Source organism: Haliotis asinina, chromosome 3 (assembly GCF_037392515.1).
Source record: "Haliotis asinina isolate JCU_RB_2024 chromosome 3, JCU_Hal_asi_v2, whole genome shotgun sequence".
Lineage (NCBI taxonomy): Eukaryota > Metazoa > Mollusca > Gastropoda > Lepetellida > Haliotidae > Haliotis > Haliotis asinina.
The window spans coordinates 66,994,842-67,015,244 of NC_090282.1; the positions used below are offsets into that span (position 1 = coordinate 66,994,842).

The 20,403-nt window shown below is 39.2% G+C and overlaps 1 protein-coding gene across 1 annotated transcript in view; it reads left to right on the top strand.

Moving 5' to 3' along the window:
* The window catches only part of LOC137278332 (collagen alpha-1(X) chain-like), an 80,891-nt gene extending 60,737 nt beyond the window's left edge, over nt 1–20,154 (top strand). Inside the window, exons 3-13 of the mRNA XM_067810603.1 lie at nt 569–622; nt 5,342–5,455; nt 6,992–7,108; nt 8,536–8,616; nt 9,880–9,960; nt 13,286–13,468; nt 13,879–13,935; nt 14,315–14,386; nt 14,713–14,766; nt 15,619–15,701; nt 17,809–20,154. Coding sequence (XP_067666704.1) covers nt 569–622; nt 5,342–5,455; nt 6,992–7,108; nt 8,536–8,616; nt 9,880–9,960; nt 13,286–13,468; nt 13,879–13,935; nt 14,315–14,386; nt 14,713–14,766; nt 15,619–15,701; nt 17,809–17,871 — 959 coding nt within the window. The 3' untranslated portion in view covers nt 17,872–20,154. The remainder of the gene's footprint in view (nt 1–568; nt 623–5,341; nt 5,456–6,991; nt 7,109–8,535; nt 8,617–9,879; nt 9,961–13,285; nt 13,469–13,878; nt 13,936–14,314; nt 14,387–14,712; nt 14,767–15,618; nt 15,702–17,808) is intronic.
* Nucleotides 20,155–20,403: the final 249 nt, after the last annotated feature.

Below are 20,403 nucleotides of genomic sequence, written 5' to 3' on the forward strand. Positions count from 1 at the left end.
AGATGGTAGATAACATAACAACTATCGTCTTAAATATTACGTTTGATATGGATACAAACCTGTTACAATTTCACAGATACATTTAAGTTGTTTTCTCCTCTATGTTGCATTCAATGTCAATAAAATCCTTTCAGCAGACAACCGAGACTCATTTGCGCAGAGCGGTGCTCATGCTGTTGATCAGTCACTGGATTGTATGGTCCAGACGTCACATAACTGGACTATTGCTGAATGCGACGTTAAGCAACTGACCAGTCATCACTCAAATTTCGAGTGCGGCGTAAAACTAAACTCATTCACTCACTCACAATCGAGACCGGTTATGTTGACTTTGTAAAATTAACAAGGCAGGTTGTCTACTTTCTTGGACACTGGCATTGTCAGACGCTATATATTGCAATCTATTTTCAGCAGACCCATTAAGAAGGATGGTAACACGCTTTCACCTGAACGTATACACTCAAATAACACTTGGAGTACCACAATTATTATTAAGAGCAAAATCGATATTAAAGCTTGGATGATTGGCGTCATCAGTATGTTTTAAGACTGTTACATGTATTCTCAGGTCCGCCTGGAAGACCAGGAAGTAAGGGGTCTAAAGGAAGCACTGGCGCAGCAGGTATGTATTAGGTACAGAGAAATATAAACACACTGAATTTTCATGCAGCAGCTTTCTGATGAATACTTTGGTTCCGTTAAGATTTTCTTTTGGTTTACCTCAGGATATCAAAACAAAGGAGGCTAGGACAATTTGCATGTGCATCATCGGAACGAGATGTCTTCCTGACACACAAAGAATTGTTGATAGCAGGAGATAAAAAGAAAGCCATACAAGCACTCACGAGGTCGCACACACACACGTAGATATATACGTGTGTGTGTGCACGTCGCCTTTCACGTACACTGATATTGAACGTTGAAAGGGACATCGTCTGGTTTCACAAACATCAGGGATCTACAACTGATCTAACTTGTTCTTCGAGTTAATTACTTGACCATGTACTCGTGCAAGTGGTGAAAATACATCCTATATGTTAAAGTAAGTGAGTCTCGTTTTACGTCACTTTTAGTCATAACCCAGCAATAATGGGCTTCAGGAATGCATTCTGTGCCTTTAAACGAGTGAACAACAATGGTTTTGCGTTGCTTTTGGTAATAACCCAGCAATACTCTGATGGGGACACTAGAAATTGGCTTCACAAATACACCCTACACCTATTAAGTGAGTGAGTGAGTGTTTTGTGTGGGGGATAATGGTTTTAAGTCGTTTTAGCAGTTTTCCAGCAATACCAAAGCTGGGGATACTATAAATGGGCTTCGAAAATGCATTTTACCTTCAGCGAGTATGGTTTTGTGTCGCTCTTAGCAATATCCCATCAATATCAGGGAGAGGGACAGTAGATATTAAGCTAAAAATTTGACCAGTGTGTAGAATCGACTGCAGCTCTTTAGACCCAATCAACCCGAATGACCTCTGCGGTCTTTGTTCTCGTCTCTCTGGTATCACAGCCTATCCAGATTCTAGCAAGTCCATAGTTTGGCGTGGCTGTTAATCAAGAAGTTCAGTTGGAAGACAATAGGTAGCAAGATTGACTCCAGATTGACCCGTTGAAATCAACCTGTCCCGGGTATTGGCCATTTTCCTCGGTGGTCTGGAACCTTCCTCTGAAGCTCCCTTCGTGGTTGAAGCTATGACTGACTCATTTGCTCTCCAAGTATCATAGTGACATTTATATCCAGTGAATGCTTCATGTCTATATTCACACAAACCCTTTGTAGCGCCTTAATAAAGCACTCGTGTCTGCTTTGCGCGCATTTATAAACGCACATTTATTATTATTATTATTATTGCTACCCATTTATGGCATAATGTATATTTAAAACGACACAAAGCTTTATGGAGAGGTTAAACAGTCACGTTCCAAGGTACCAGCCAAACTTACCCGTTTTGGGTCCAAAGGCGCTACAACTGATAGATGTTTGAACACCGCTCTTTTGTCCATTTCTGATCAAGGTGATGATTTAGACAGATTATTGTCTACCCCCGTTGAGTTTACGATTGCTTCGAGGTCAGTCCTTGGATCCTGGGTATCCCTTCAAAAGCCATGATTTTGAGATTGTGTCGAACCCCGAATAACACGAAGTGTTTATGCAGGTGCCTTAATATTTGACAAAACGGTGGTGTTAACTTGTACGTTATTTCTGAAAGCTAAACAAAAACGTTAGTCATAAATTCCCTGAACGTATGATTACCTTTGAAGACATGCGCCGGTATCCATACACGTCATCTTAAGAAAAAACATTAATCCGACTGCTCTGGGGACAACTCATTTTATTTTTACGCTGATGTGGACGCGACCTTGTGCCCATTAGGTACACCATTATCACATACCCAAATGGAAGAGGGTAAGCTTTTATAACACATGAAGTGTTTTAGGAGCACTTGAGCGTTTTCTTTATCCGAGTTACTGCAGTCATTAGCTTCCAAAGTCACTGTGGCGGTCTCCCTCGGGGCGCTGGCAGCACACTGAACCGGGCAAGCCATAAGCAACTTTAACCGAAAAGACTTGGTAACAAGATAACGTAGACACATCTATATTTGGAATGCAGGGCGAACCAGTCCGGAAACTATCTCTTTAGCTTATATCTTGTCCTTGTCGCTGTTATAATTGTGATCAATCGGATGTCTAGTTCTTGTGTAATGATTTATTTTAAATAATGCAAAATATTCTGGAAAAATCTATCTGAGGTAACTATAAGTTATCAACGTTAGCAAAATTGATATATTTTTACTGAAAGAATTAAACTGGGAATAGATAAAAATATTATATTGCATGATTCACGAACTCCACAAATAACTGTGATAATTTCATACACAAGATGGCTTTCATACACCAGAAGAAAGAAAGAAATAGATAAAACTCCTTGATCGTCTGAAAATTAATATGACAGTTTGAATAAATCGTGATTTCTTAGTTTGAGATTTCAGTTCTAAACAATATTGAAGGGAACATGAATGTGAATATTACTTATATCCTGGATGAAATGACTTAAATGCGAGTATTGTAAGTATGGTTTTGCGTCGCTTTAGCAATATCCCATCAACATCAGGGCGAGGTACGCCAGGTAGTGGATTTACAAATTCTACCAATGTGTAGAATCGACTAAGGCTCTTTAGACCCAATCAACCCCACCGACCCATCAGCTTTTGTTCTTGTCTCTCAGGTATCACAACCTATTCACATTCTAGCAAATCTATGGTTTGGTGTAGCTATTAATCAAGAAGTTCAGTTGGAAGACAATAGGTAGCAAGATTGACCCCAGACTGACCCGTTGAAATCAACCTGTTCCGGGTATTGGCCATTTTCTTCGACACGGGTGGTCTTGGAACCTTCCTCTGAAGCTCCTCTCAGAGTTGAAGAGATGCTTTGGAGGAAGGGGATACACAATGCTGACAGTCAAACTGATTGTATCATTCTGACAATATATTGAAGATGGGTTCATCAACCCATCAGGACGTGAAGGTAGCACCTACAAGCAGGTGTCAGTTGCACCGTCACAGCAATATTTAAAGACAAGTCAATTGTTCACCAGAATTGCCGAAGTAATATTTTGTCTTTGACGTGACTCTTTGATTTCAGTATGTTAACATAGTGTTTGATGTCTCCCTGCCTTGTCCTTGGAATTTAGGGAGTTGGTTTAGGGATTGATATCTGTTCCATTCTTTATCTGAGTGGGATATCCATGGGGCCGTGTATGATATCTCACCGCCATTGCTCCAAAATAGCCTAAAAGGGTAAATCGTACGTTCTTCACAACGGATACAGGTATTCGACTCTACAAATGGGTAAAATGTGTGAAGACCATTTCTGGTGCTGGAGTATTGATATAGGCGGCGTAAAACCACACTCCGTAACGTCCTAGCTGAATACCGTTATACTGAACACGACGTCAAACCCCAAGCCAACTCACCTCACCTCACACTGAACTCAGTGAAACGACATCTCCACTTTTTATCAACTTACACATCCCAAAGACATTCCTTTTGTATGAAAGTTCATCTTATTCCTTTATAATCGGGTTCTAGTCAGTGTGTAATGGTAGAGTGTTAAGTCCCTCGACGCAAGACTCAGACAGTGTATTGGAGCGTTGACCCACCAGTACTGTTAACGTATTATCCTAATTGAAACCACATTAACCTTCCAGTCTAATTTCCTGATGCCAGTCGATAATATTGGATTTGCTTAGATTAATTTATCTTGCTACTAGGCTGCAGAATGAGAAATGTTTTCTCGTTTCTGTCTTTAAAAACGCCATATCCGGCGATTGCGTGCAATGCTCTTTTGGTTGAAACAGCAGGCCAGGATGTTGAAACACAAGTGACAGAAAAACGTGACGGAAGAGAACTGGATGTGGTCCATTATTAAGTGATGTGACATTCAATGAAACATTGAATAGATCATGCACTACATACACATTGTAAAGGAGTGTGTGTTTACGAGTTATAACGGGTCAGACAGTACATAACTGATGTTATGTCCATACATGTATTTAATAACTCGAGGTCACTTGAGGTCACACATCACAAACACCAGAAAGGATTAATGTCATGTCGATGTTCAAGCGTATCAGTTTAGCGCCATGAGAATCTATTAAAAGGATATGTTCTGCGTAAACAATGTGTAGGAGTACGGCTACTTATTTGCATAACACAATGACGTCCGTATGCTTTGCATGGCGTATGGTGGCACGTCGATTCATACATAATAATGGCTATTAATAAAGCGCCTATTTCCACGCACGTTTGCATGTTCAAGGCCACACCTGATAACCCAAGCTGTGAGGCGCTTTAACGGCAACAGCTATATGACTTATCCCACCGGGTACCCATTCACTGCTGGGCGAGCAGAGGCAAATAATGGACACTTGGCAACCACCATAATGTGTGACAATAACACGCATCAGCATGGAGAGGCAGAGTGGATTGTCATACAGCCCACGACATTGTCCTCACAGCTAATAAAAATGATAAATAATAAAAGACCGTTTTAAAGAACTTCTGAACATATTCAGCGGTTACCTTAGAAAATGTTACACGCTTGTGAGCGGGGTATATTTGATTGGTTCAGCCAGTCAGAAAACTACATTCAGGTGTGAGGTAAGATAAAAGTAGTTATATGTTAGTATCTAATATGAACAAGAAAGATAAAATACAGATGGTCTTAATGCATGCAGTCTTTCATAAAACAGACTGTAAACCAGTATTCTAATATGCCCAGTCAATGCGGTTTAACACAATAATATATATTTAATAATATTTCATGTTTCTGTCGTCCAGGTCTACCAGGACAGAAAGGTGAACCAGGGGTGGCTGCATTGTCCCTATATTCCGGTCTTCCAGTAGAAAACCTTCGGACTCTCGGAAATCTGAGAGGGCCTCCAGGGCCTAAAGGTTTGTGCAATTCACATAATTAACCACAAGGGACTAATCTTGGAGGCGCTTGTTGTAAACTGCCTTTTTTGAGTGAGCTGCGTATGAACCGTTTACAACATTTCATGCAATCATATCATGTGTCAGGCGTGCGGGGAGGAGTGCTCAACCTAGAGCCATCTGTAAATCTTTATACTCTGTGCAGACTAATGTCATCAGAGCTACTCTGGGATTGGAACCCTCGTCCAGTAGAAGGTGGCAGAAAGCACCTTTTCACAACATAAAGCGGCACCAGAGATCAGTTGGCTAGTTGTACCAATCAAGTAACGTTTAAGGAGGAAGGAAGGGCCCAATGCAAACCCAGAACCCATAAAAGCAGAGGAAAGCGTTCTATAATGAACTTATATTGAAATATTTATCATAGATCCATTGATCGTGTTTTGTTTACTCATTGGTAGTATCCCCTAAAAGGGAAGGAGGGAAAGTAAAACAATTATCGAAGGACGTTTTTACTTCCAATACTACTACAAGTCTTCAGCAGCACATGCGAGGCGATCAGGAGATCAGACTGGCTAGTTGATGCCGTACACTAAGAGTTTAAATTGGTCTTCTTCATATCCATCATTGGATTGTCGAGGTTGTAGTACATTATTGACGGATGGCCTTCATACATCTGTAGCGTTGCTGAGTGTAGGAGTACCAAATATACAAACTACTTGCACCAAATGCAGGACAAGACCAGTCTCATTTCACTGTCGAGGGCCCATTAATGGACTGACAGACAGAACACGTATCAAGCTGAAACAATACTTCAAAGCCCACCTGGGAATTGTGTCACATGTACTTCATATGTAGGTACAGTTGTTGACTGATCCTTGAAGTATACTCTTTAAAAAAGTGGGGAACTGTACTTTCAATGTACCATTGTCGAAATTAGGAGATATATAGGATTGAATCAATGCTGATACACTAATAATGGATGTTTTGAAAATGCATCACCACATGCATTTCATTCAAAGCAAAGCTGTCCGTTCAGTTATCCCCCTTGTTAGGTGATTGGAGTATGACATGAACATTTCAGGTTTAGAGTTTTCAGTCAGTAGTGTGTGATTTGACCCTGAAAACGCTGACCGTGCACAGATGCAAAAACATTATCAGAAAACAATGGTCTACAGTGATTTATTGTGGACGATGGGGTAGGTTTGAGCGAGGATTGTTTATGGATAAAGGTTTGATATGCTACAGTGTGCATGACTAAAACCATGGATTTCATGTTATCAACTGCCAATGCAGAATCACATGATCTCTTAATCTTAACTACGAGCTATTTGTTATTATTATTTTATATTTCATTTTTGGTTTTTGGTTTTATTTTGTGTCAGGTATATAGTACAGTACAGTCTTAAGCACTTTAATGAAACATTTTCTTTGACAGGTTCTTTGACAAAGTTCCAATTCTGTTGCAGTGGCGTAATTATACGTAAAGCGTTACAACACGTAAACCATCAACATGTTTCATATTCGATTTGCGGTTTCATCGACCTTTCTTCTCTGCAGGCGACAAAGGGGAACGCGGCTTACCTGGTCCAAAGGGTCCCCCAGGTAACACAGGCGTGCCAGGACCCCCAGGGTCTCCTGGTCTGGATGGCATGTCTGGGATTGATGGGCTGCCCGGTATGTCACTTAATCACCTAATGCTTCTCCTTCGGGTTGAATACTCTTGGCTGCGCACCATACCTATGTGACGGAAGGGTCGTATACACTGAAATAGAGTAGGGTGGTAATTTGCTGCAGAGTGAACACCTTCTTTATCCTTGAAATGATGATGCTCATTCAATAGACAGGTACCGATGGGAATAATCTGATCTGTGATATGATTATTTCTCACCGAGCATAAAGCATTATGTAACCATCGCGGTGGAAGAATTCTTTACTTGTCAGGTTCGGCTTTGATGCTATTTTATTGGTGATGGTTAAAGACTGTTGTCATCTCTCATGATGTAAAAGGATATTTCACTGCAATACGATTTACGTTTAAGACATCCATATAAATCTATGACATCATCTGTGGACAAAAGAACAGTTTGATGGACGCCGCGGGAGCATATGATTACGTTCATAACACTGTTAGCTAAAAACACCCTTATGAGCCATTACACGATCCCAAAGGCCGAGAGACAGGGATATAGTCCCTCACCACCATCGCTGTCAAGACTAACACTTTCATCAGGAAATTCATATCAGGAACCGATTTGTTTTTCTTCTTTTCAATTTGACGTATGTGATAGAAAATTTGAAACACGATATTCTTGGCATGTGTGTTCCTTGTACGCGGGAGTTTTTGTATAATGTCATGTAGCTAGGGCCAACTATTGATCAACTAGTCGCTGATGACGAAATACAAAATTTAATTTCCAGAGCTGCACGTTGGGGCTTTGTTTTTATTACTTCTGCGGATGCTTCGACACGCAACATATTCCTACGGTAGCCCTGTAGTTCGCACAATGGCGTCGCCAAGCACCATGGCCGTTTGTCTGGAGATATATCCTGATACACTGCCTATCCTGGCGTCTATTGCATCGATTTTCATTCAAAGTCATTCTTTGTTAAGGCATCTGTTCCAGAGGGTACTTGATGAGGAAAGATTTTGTAAGCACGTGTAGCAGGTACAACGTCGTCTCACGTGGATCTGATATTGCAATTAGTTTGAAAATGTATTTTTAATGTGTTTCATAGGTAAAGTTTGTTCTGAAATAGAACTGTGTTTTTATCAGGCCATGATGCTGAAATTGTTGCAGATGTGTCGGATTGAATTTCAGGACCGTACTATAAATCTTTCCCCTATCAAGTTCACAAAAATGTCCACATGCATCATTGATAGATAGACGGCATATCGCAAGCGACTTAATTCTCATCAGTGTGTCTTCGAGAAAGTCATTTTTGACGGATGTGACATTATTTTACCCATATCACCCATAAAATGTAAATAATGAAATTATCGGTTGTTTTAATTGCCGATGTTAGCAGCTATTTCAAGGCCAAATGGTCATTTTATAGTATTGGTTCCACATTTACAACGTTTGTGTGGAATATTTTATCAGGTGTTCCTGGAACAAAGGGAATGAAGGGAAGTAAAGGAACTCGAGGACTGCTTGGATTTCCCGGCAAGAAAGGACCAATGGGTAAGCACAGTCACTAATCAATACAATTAATATAATCGCCTCCTATAATATTCTTATCTGGTGTAATATAGTGAGGAACTCATTAATTGAAATAGTCCAATACAACCATCCCTGATAAAAAATATTAGCAACCAAGCTCTTTACAAAATTATAAAATTAAACCCTTTGAACGATTACGATATACGAAAATGTGTACGCTACCTCTATAGTTCAAAATCATAAAATACCATGTGCTTTGTTCAGATATCTAAATTCAAACTGATTGCGCCAATCATATGCTAAGGGGTAGGGTAAATCTTCTCACTGAACGCTAATGGCAACCACTAACATGAAAGGAAATAACAATTATTTGTCTTAGAGGAATGTAATCTTCCTGTGTTTGAAGTGCTTGGAGAAAATCAGGGATGGGAGCACCACTGTTTTACCATTCGTCCAAGTTTCACGGGTCACGCTGCGTCCAGGAAAAAAACGTTATATTGATGTGTGATATTTACTTAATTATTTAGCCAGTTTTGTAAGTATCCCTGTGAACAAGTATTTCATCAAAGAGAATGCTAACTGTTGCCCGCCAGTACAAATGAAGCGCAAGGGAAAAACGCCCGACACCTGCTAGATTTGAAAAAGGAAATATGTTTTTGGCCGATTTGGGATTTGAATAAAACATGACACTGACAGGGTGTAGTCATCTCGGCAGGGAGCTTTCCGTAATCCGAGTATCACGCGCATTTACTTGCCCTTTTAGCTTCTTGCAGGGATAGTTATAATGTAATCATTACGAGGTGCTGACCAGTTCGTTATATCGTTAACAGTGAGTGGGTTTAGGTTTATGCCGCTTTTACCAATATACCAGCAATATTCTGGAGGACATCAGGAATGGGTTCCACATATTATACCCATTTGGGAATCGAACCTGGATCTTCAGCTTTACGAGCGAACGCTTTGCCCAACTGGTTACCCCTCTGATCCTGTACTTCATCAGGCACTGCTTTGTAGTAATGCAATGATTTCATAATCATATCATCAACACGGAAATTGGTTGCATATATGCGTGTCGATCTGTAATGATGCAATAAGTAATTTGGTAATTCTGTAGTGATGTAATAAGTAACTTGGTAACTCTGTAGTGATGCAATAAGTAATTTGGTAATTCTGTAGTGATGTAATAAGTAACTTGGTAACTCTGTAGTGATGCAATAAGTAATTTGGTAATTCTGTAGTGACGTAATAAGTAACTTGGTAATTGTGTCTTTACTTTCCATGTAGGTTTGGATGGGCCCAAAGGACCGCCAGGTCCCATGGGACCTCCTGGAAAGGATGGATTGGACGGATACCCTGGACAACCAGGTGAGGGAGCGCTACATGCACATAATACACTACCAAAGGCTATAGCCCACGTGCATAAAGCGCTCATAGGGTTATGGTGGCCGTATCGCTAAGACTGCCTTATAAACCTGCATCCTGGAAAACTATGTACATTATTGCTACACATAAGCACATGTATCATACAAGTATTCTTCAAGCCAGGAAGGGTCTAGCTTTGTTATCTTAACTCTATGTTCCTGGAAAATTCCCTCAGTAGAAACTGTACAATCCCTTTGTTTCGAACCAAAGATAAGTCGATAATTTGTATGTTAAATGGACCCTTCCTTTAGTCCAGAGTCAGTATTTTTCTTCTTTGGTCTAAGAACGCGTTGAAAGGTGTATGACCAAAACAGCTGTGAGTCTTGCCAATTTCTGTTAATAGCGTTTGTATAAATATTCGGGTTTTCACATCCTTGTTTCTATATGTCCTTGTTTCTATATGTCCTTGTTTCTATATGTCCTTATGGTCACATACACAATGGCATACGTGTGTCTGCCTGTCAAAGTTACCGGTATCCTGCATTTAGTTCACAATTTGTCTGTGTGGCTAGGGTTCACATCGTTTATGAAGTGTGAAGACATTGATCTCATAGATGGAACATGCAGCGTCTTCTTGAGGAAATGGTCTAAACAGCAGACAGGCTATTAGTAGCTTCTTACATCAAGCCTTTGTGTAGGCAGGTGTGGGGATATCATTTACTGTTAACAAAGACACAAAAGTCATTTGTGCATTTGTCGGTGCTCAGATTTAAACTTCATTCATTCTTTAATCAATACAGGATTATTCCGGCCCGATATCGATTAGACTCTGTACTACGCACTGAATAATCCAATATATACACTGAAGCAGCAATGGTGGAGAGCACCGTCTTTCCACCGCGGCCTTAAACCCTTCTGAGAATACTGAACCTGATGGTGCTTTTACCGCTAGAAGTACGCTGCACTGGGGTGACTTGACAAGAGAAATCCCGAGCCTCAAGCAGTTTTTGTTCCTTTATGTGGATTCCCTGAGAAAGTGGAGTGCTAATATAACTTTAAACAAACCCTAGAAATTGGCTCTTAAGTTCATTTTTACATACGAGGCTAGACGAAGTATTGATTTTCAGCGTTTGCAAAGCAAATGTCAAGACCATTCGCTTATAATAATGTTAGTAATTGGTTTGTTATTTAGATGTTTGTGGCCTGTTGATTGTATTTTTATTCAACGTTAATGTTGAGTTGACATAACTCTGGTAAAACTCACACTTCCCTCAAAAGACATAAAATATTGGGATTATACTTTTTAAGGAAGACGATGCTTCACAGTCTGTGGTTACATATCGACGTGATTAGTAATTGGTACAAAATGTATGACAATATCTAATGAACCGATAGACGTAAGTAAAAATTGAGGTTCCCTTTTCACAGCTTGAATGTTTTTAACGAACCTGCTTGTTTTCCAAATAGGCCAAGGTACCCATTAGAAGGTGTTAGGAAACTAAAGAAAACTTAATACGTGGGGGAAAAATAACATCAACATAAAGCCACTTCAAGCCTTTGCACATATCTGTGGGCGTTTCAAAAATCTTTCCGATCTATAGCCACAAGGGAAGGGAAACACATACTGTTTCAAATCGTTTAAGGACCGTAGAAATATTATCATGACAATGTTTCGTAATGTTTGGTGTTGTACGTGTTCATATGTCGGTCAAAATCAATTTTCCATTTTAAATCGTCATATGTTTCTTCTAGAAAAAAATAAATCTATCAGAAAAGCTCAATGGCTAAATATATTGATTTCTTATAGCCTTATCCAGCCCTCGAGACATTGTTTGTCTCGTAGCAACAGTTTGGATTTGTGCCTATATTTTAGGCTCGAACGCTTGTACTTCATAAAGAATTGCCAGACTCCAGACAAGCGGATTTCTTATTAAAACATCTCGTTAGTAATTGTTCAGTCAGTATTGGACTAGACTCCCATTCCAAAGTCAGCCTGCTTGGGTTTCTCCCATTATTGAAATACCATGCACTGAGGATGTTTTGCGATTCATTTCACGTCCATCTTGATTTCTTCAAACAAAATGAAACATCTAAATTGGTATAATAATAGATATAATTTGTCTGAATGGCTGTTGCATAACGCCGCACTCAGCAGTATTTCATCTATGTGATGGCTGTCTGTACACAAGAGAAGCTGTATCAGATAATGCAGTGATTGATTTCTTGAACATTGATCTACGCAACTTGGATAAGATGACATGAGTCATCCAGGTTGAACCTGGCCACCCGAGCCCGTAAATCGCCTCTTAGGACAAGCATGGATTACTGAAGATCAATTCTAACCCTCATCAGTTGATATGAAGAAATGGAAATCTAGAATAGAAAGCTTTGTTTTCTGTCGGAACTCGTGCAAACAGTTAAGAAACATTGTCATTTTGGGCATTTAACGCCATCCCTAACCGATCACATAAATGCTTTCGTAAATTCTTAAAAATATTTAGACTAAACGTTCGTAAGAAACATATCTTGGAAAACGATCTTTCATTAATTAATGGTGCTACTTTGAAAACCAAACCGGCAATATATGGCACTTGAGACGTATAGCAATGCTTAAAGCTATGCCATTTTGCGTTTTCTACAATGTGTAAACTGCCGCCTATTGCATGGCTATGAGCTGTGTGGGCTGAATATTCTAATTATAATCACAATTAAAGTACGTACCTCAGATCAACTTTTTCATGGCAATTCAGATTTTATCCAGCGTTTATTTAATAGCCATTACAAGCTTTGTCTGAACAACTGGTGTACAAATTAATGTACAATCTACCAGTACACTAGCTGTTATGATACACGGATGATCCTGTTGGACATTTTTCATGGTAAACTGAATCTAACGTCATCACTCAGATCTTTGATGTATAGAATACTAATCGTATTTAATGACTTTTTTTAAAATCCAATATATCATATTGATATCTTGAGAGAGCTTGCAACGGTAAAAATATATGTTTGAACTAGAACGGCATGCCCCATCAATAGGTAGTTTTGACCCTTTGTACTGACGCTTTATGGATATCCAAACATGCCAAGTTTACTGCATTGTAATGGCAATTTTATGTGTCATGTTGAACGATGCTGGTGTTGAGGCTGGTGATACCATTAAGGACACCCTTGTCGATGTAAGAGAACAAAATCAGTGACAAGACATTTTCGTTCTAGATATCCAATGGTCATCATATTAGCCATATCTGATTATCAGTAAGAAATGTATAAGTATATATACACTCATTTCATGTAAATGGATAAAATACGAACGTATGTTTATCAGGGATTCCTGGTCGGAACGGAACAGATGGTAAGCCAGGCAGGAAGGGAAGAAAGGGAGATGATGGCTTGAACGGAACGCCCGGTGCTAGAGGAATGAGTGGAGTCCCTGGGGTACCAGGGTTGAAGGGAACCAAAGGAGACCAAGGGCAGATGGGTTGGCAAGGCCCCCCTGGAGTATGTACCTGTAAGTGTTAAGCAAACACTTAAGCAACTTTAAGATCGAGGTATACCGAAGCACTCATTAAAATGTGTAATTAAATGTTTGTGCTCACGTAAAACAACATAATAATCACGATGTAGTTAAAATAATGTTGGTATTATGTACAGTACTAACGAACCTTGATCCCTTAATGTATTCGATATTGATTATGATTCATTCAGTAAAGGGTTTCATTTTAAGACTGTTGTTGATAAACGTCCATATTGATTCCACTGTAATACATTATAAGTCCAATATCAAGATAGCAATTTGCGAGTCTCTAGTTTGTAAACTAATCATCCCTTGTCACTAATGTTTGTAATATAATCAGCGTTAAACATTCAAAGCACAGTCTTTATAGGCTGGCATTAAAACTCTTGCTTCTTTCCCTCTAGGCTTACCCGAAGAGAACACCGACCGACTGCAAAGACTCGGCTACCCAACATATCGAGGCATGAGTAAAATATCACATAGTACCGCAGCAATATCTGTCTGTGTATCAGTTTACGTGTATGCAGATTTGTCGAGCTCAGACCATGTCGATCAATTACAGTCACTGCAAAAACCCAATTTGATAAACACAAAGAATATGTTCAACTGATCAGAGAAAATAAATCAATGTTAAGCAGCCCATTAATTGTATCAAATTGGGGGTAATCTACACAATACAATATTGTCCCCCGTGAACCCTGTCGTTCAAGTGAATGCTCATCGTAGGTTAATCATCGTAACAACACCTTGTCGTAAAATATTACTCTCAGGGGATTCATCTCGTTTCCCTTTATGTCTGTGTTGAGCGTCGGCTTTACGTATTCCATGAATTGTTCACAGAGAATGTGTTATCGGGCCCAAGGGGTCCTCCTGGACAGAAAGGAAGCAAAGGTGAATCAGGGAGTTGTGAGGGTAAGCCCCCAACATGACGATTAACCGCTGTCATTGGTTTCATGCATTATACAAGACATATCATAAAAAATGATATCAACAAAAACATTTCAGTAAAGGATTTTAAAATGTAACATACTTTACTGTGAACTAGTTGTGAATACTCGTTCTTTCGTTTACCAACATGAATGAAATCATTATCGTACTTTGGATGGTCGTTTTGAAAATTGTTCAAGGATCGGTGTTATCACAAGTAGATGCTGACAACGAGTAGCTGCTAAGTTATTTCCCAAATTGTTCAGCCTCACTCACTGAACAAGTCATTTAGACGTTGCTTTACATTATAGTTCACTGCAATGAAAACGCTAGACGACCTAGGACGACAGCTATATTTATTAAAGGTATACTCGTATCTCTTGCATGACACAATGAACCATTGCTTCCAGCATCCCGCCCTCCTCACCCTTCGCCACCCTCACAAGCATGGCCTACAATCTGACCAACATTTGATGGCACATATCTCTGACGTGATCAATCTCCTGTTCAGTAGACCAGCTAGACGATATGGTCCATCAAACATTGGTCTTCCTGTGACTCTGTACTGCTTATACCTTTCTCTGCCACTTTTGTTTCCTTTCACTGATAGCATTAGAAGGTGATGTAGCTAGATATCGCCAAATCTGTCGTCATGAATTCGGTCTGAACGTATGCGTATTTCTGTAGACAACTAATAGTCGTATATATACATGTTTTAGACGAGTTTGTTTTGTCCTCTCTCACTGTTTCAACCAGTCTCTTTTGATTAATACGATTCTTTCAGATACCTAAATTGATTGTTGTTTGTTCGGATGATCGTGTCAATTCCTGCTTGCAAACCCTGTTTCGTAGGTTCCACGTTGATGATGAAATGGAACTTTATAACATTACTGGAATAATGACACTGATTGAGTAATTTGGAATTCGAAGTATTTTCGCGACGTGATCTATATAATATATGAGACAGTGTTTCAATACAAAAAAAATAATCCTATCGCTTCGGGGGATATATTTTCCATCTGATTTACGGATGATTTGAACAGTGTATCAACAAAACTATAATAGGATGTTAATACCCTTTATCTTTAAGGATCGCATATACACGCTTTTCAGCAACCATACTGAAGTTTACCGTTTCGTGGCAACCTGATGATGTACAATGGTGCAAAATACCCTGGTCTGGGGAGTTAAATGTAAACTACCAGCTTTTCTTGCAGGAGCCAGAACCTCCAGCGTTTCCAAAAGCGTTGGTCAGAGACCAAGACTGAATGTGTTCATCATGAGCATAGCATTCCTATTTGTAAGTATTAAGCCTGAACCTCCATTGTGGTGATACCGTTTTCACATTTCAGCCAACAACTGTTGTGTCGACGGTGAAAACCTCCACGTAAATATACTGAACAGCGAAAGAAACTCAAGTTTTGAAAAGGCAAGGGTTCTTGTTTATGTGTTCTATTTAAAAGGTTGACAAAAGGACTCGCGTTTCTTTTGTTGTTCACAATACTTCGCGTTATCTAAACATTATGACTAAAATAGAATGTACAGGAGCCAAGCGTATTCTTCAAGACCTACAGTTCACATATCACAATTTGACATAACAGCGTTCGGCTTTATTGGAGTGCATGGTACCATTTTTTATGTAAACCGAATGCACTTATTAGAGTCAAATCATTGACAAGATATGAATATGGCATAATTTGAAATAAGACATTTGGTTGTATGAATTTACAACGATGATGTCGGCTGCTGCTGCAAGGAAGTGGATGTCGTGGGGCGTGGTGGGCGAGCTGAGCCTGAGGTGATGGGATCGAGCCCACCAGTGGCCGCTGTGAAAACCTTGGTGTCTAGCTCTTTCAGTGTTGTCACAATTTCTAGAGTTCATTACACAGCTCTGTGTCACATGGTGGCCACATGACTACGCACCTACTTGCGAGTACAGCAATGTGAAGTAAAAATGAACAAGGTACTGTGACTGTGTCCCAGTCCACCCAGCTGTGTATGGATACCTCTTAAGGATAGGAAATCCCCATTATCATGGTATGCCTAGTGGCTGCAAGCCAACAAACCTGATCTTGTCTTTTTTGACAAAGCCAATGAAATTATTTATATCATAGAATTTTCTGTCCCTTTTGACAGCAACTGGCAAGATTCGGGAAAAGCATGCTGAGTATGCGGACCTTGTCTTTGAAATGTCTTGCATGCTTACCAAGTACACTGTCAACGGGCTCTCGGTGCCCTTGGTTAGGTACCTCCTGATTTCTTGGCGCAGATCAGGAGAGCGTCCAGGCTTTTCCATTGGGAGCAGAGCCCTTTTGACATTCTGGGTAATGGAGAAGGTTGCAGTGTTAGGGAATCTAAAAGTTGTTGGTGGGTTCGATTCGGCAACGTTTCCTGGGAGAAGGTCAATTCGCTTTATGGACGGCGTGTAGAAGGGACAAGGGCCCTGAGTTGATGACGAGCCATACCAGCCTGACTGTACCAGGATCACTCGAACGCCTCCCAGCTGCATATTATCCTTAGTCTATAATGCATAATAATGTCCGTCACATCTGGAGGTCAACGGCGTTAAGCGGCTAACGGTAACGCCAGGGTATTCATCAATATTCTTTTTTCTCAGTTTTGAATGACCGATTTGTTTTTGAATGAATCATTTGTAAAAGACCGGTGGATTTTCCCATTGATGAAACATACCTTTCTATACTCATGAAACTTGATCGTAGGATGGAGGCGGCGCTTTCGAAACAAGGACGTGGGCAGAATGTGTTCCATTCATTATCCTATGTATCCTATACAAAAGCCACAAATTAAGTTAGTTGACGCAGGCCGTATTAGTTTTTTAAATTGTAGTGATACTGAAAAGCAAAAGAATCGCATCTATTTTTTAATAGACGATATAACATGAACGTTTACTTTCATGAGATTTCATTTTTTTTCAAAATTTTCGTTTCTTTTGCTGTTCGACATACAGTCTGGATCTGGTTCCGGTTCTGCATTTTGCGTTCGCAAGTTTCACTTTTTATGTCAAAGCATTATGCAAAGCAACATAACCCCTGAGACTTCAAGTCAGGAAAATCATGAACTGTTTCAGTAGAACAAATGTTTTGCAGGCGCAATGTGTTGTGCACAATGTGAGGTGTGCAACTGGTGATGTGAGTCCACTCACCTTTTCATTAATACCTGGTATTATCACTGTGCGATAGTAATTCATAAATGCATGCTCACCAAATAGTCAGAACGATGATTTAGTGGAGATTTCCTGCGATTATTGAAATGGATTTGGCATGCGATATTTCGCTTTCTGTGACTTAAATGTCAGGAAGGAGCAAGAATCAATTCGACATTAAGTGAAAAGTGAAAAAAGTATATTTTCCGATGCCTAATAATGTGAATTGTCCACCTTTCTCCAGGCACTGTCAACAATAGAGGCACATGTAGCAGTACCATACAACATCCATCACGACCTAGGATGATTGGCAGAACCAAGTTGTTGATAAGGAATGTCATGAACTGAACTAGGGAAAGACAGAGTGTAGACATTAGGGTGCCTATAACACGTGTTTTTCAGGTACGTGTCATTTAGTGTTAAAAATGACAGGTATGAGCATTCTATGCAATATAGAATATGTAGTGAACTAACACGAGAGCAGTCCGTGACGCCATAGGCTGACGCGTGTCTGGAGGAACACTTCCATACGACTGACCTGTTTCTGTCAAGAAGATGCAACACATAGACAGAGTCTGCTTCAAGAAGGATATCAAATGCATGAAACATGTCGTATTCTTCTGACCAAATGTCATGGATGAAACACTGACAGGAATATGCTGTGTTGGGTAATTAATTACCGAAAGAGGGTAAGCTCAACTTCTCGTTTTCAGTGTAACTGTTATGAAACGTACACCATTCCCTGTCAACCTCGATATTGTGTTTCTGTTAACAATTTCAACAGTATGTGAATAGCTGATATACATTACATCAATTTTACATGTGTTGGATTAAACTACAGACTAACTTTGTATAATTTCATTAATCTTGTTGCTTTTGTATTACAGAGATAATCAATCTGTATTACGAAGGTTTACGTCATATAAACAAGGATAATATAAACACAAATTTTGTTAAACTACTAATCTGATTTCATATGGTGTCTAACGGTTGATGTATTGTGTTGATAATGCATGACTTACAGTTGCTATTACGATGGGGTCGTTCTCATCAATGTCATTTTGTTGAGTGGTTTGTACATAGCTGTGAATATACATTTCATAAGTTAAAGGAGCGTGCTGGAAATGTTACTTTGTCCAGTCCTTATTGGTAATTCCATTCGGGAATAAGGATTATAAGTAATACAAGCTCCTGATAAGAATGAATTTTGTTGCTGTTAATGTTAGTTTAAAATGCAATTATGGCATTGTTTAAATATTAGTATGTTATATCTGAATTTATTATTTGTTACATATATTTATGAAGAAGTTGAGTTTTGTTTCGCTACAAAGTCATTAAACCCATTGTCATGTCATATGTTTGATATGGTTTATAAATTTCGATTTCGTTGTTATTCGGCATATGATCATCATACGATTAAAGAATGTATATTGATGATTACACGAATAGCAGATAAAATGATTAGGAACTATTGTTCACATAAAACGATACCCTGGCATTTAATAAGTGTTTGGCATTTGGCGTGACGGATATCTCTATTTAATATTAAATGATACATGACACATGATATGGCTACATATACATTTTATATACTATTGAAGAACTCCACATGATGTATATAGTGTCTAAAATGGATGGCAATACATTGACCGAGTTACACAAATTTACTTACTAATGAAAGTCATTGAGTTTCATCTTGACCTGTTCTCGTTGAGTCCTTTATCTCTCTCCCCAATGAAACACACAGTAAAAGAAATAGGACTCCGTCACTGGTAAAAATACTTCTGTGTATAAATATCAACTTCTGAAGTATTGTGTATTATAGTCTGCATAGAAGTAGTCATGTGATACAACGTGTAAATATATTCATTTGATGGGATTCATGTGAATATTTTGAATGTGGGCACTTGTTAATGGTCTCAAGATGTACTGGTTGTCAAGATGTCTCAGTGTTTAAGCTTAAGTATTCTTGGTGAATATACATAAGTATTGTGGTGAATATACATATTGATGCTCAAAAGGACAATTTGTAACAATGCTTTGATACACTATGCCAGATATTATTTTAATGCGCCAATACTGAGATAGCGGTTTCTGTGTTCATGCTATACCATGCTCTTTCCTTATTTCAAAGGGCACATCAAGATAGTTAAGGCGCATAAATAACGTTAATCTGAAGGTCTGAATCAAATTATTCCTCACGTAGATAAATGGTTTCTTTTTATACCTTTGTCAATCATTGTTACAGTTTAGCCTGCTACTTGCGTCAATGTATATATTCATTTCACTGCTGTTTATCACAAATTATATGTGGCATTAATGTGAATTATGTTTCTAATTAGTTTTATGTTTGGACCGGTAGACAGAATGTCAGAACGGCAAAGACCGATGGCTTCCAAGGGCGAGATCTTGTAGAAATGCTACCTTTCATGAAGAGAGTTTGTATATTTTTGTATAAACATTGGGAGGTTGTGTGAAAGGTTGTGACTCGCAACGGAACACCGTGTCAATGGCTGTAACTCATTGTTCATATGCCTTACTGTTCAATTGATGTTTACTTTTTTATTTGAATAAAGGACTCCTATAAGGTGGCAGAGTTTTTATCTTCACATTATGATAAGTTCAATAAGTGTACAATATCTCCATTACTTGTGCATTAGGCGATGGGGTAAACCAGTACCTAAAGCGTTCACTCGTACCGCTGAAGACCCGAGTTCGATTCCCCACGTACGTACAGCGTGAGGTCCATTAAAAGTGTCTAGCACCGTGAATATTGCAGTATTCCTAACAGCGGCGTAAACCTAAATTCACTCATTACACAAATACTAAAACGAAGGAA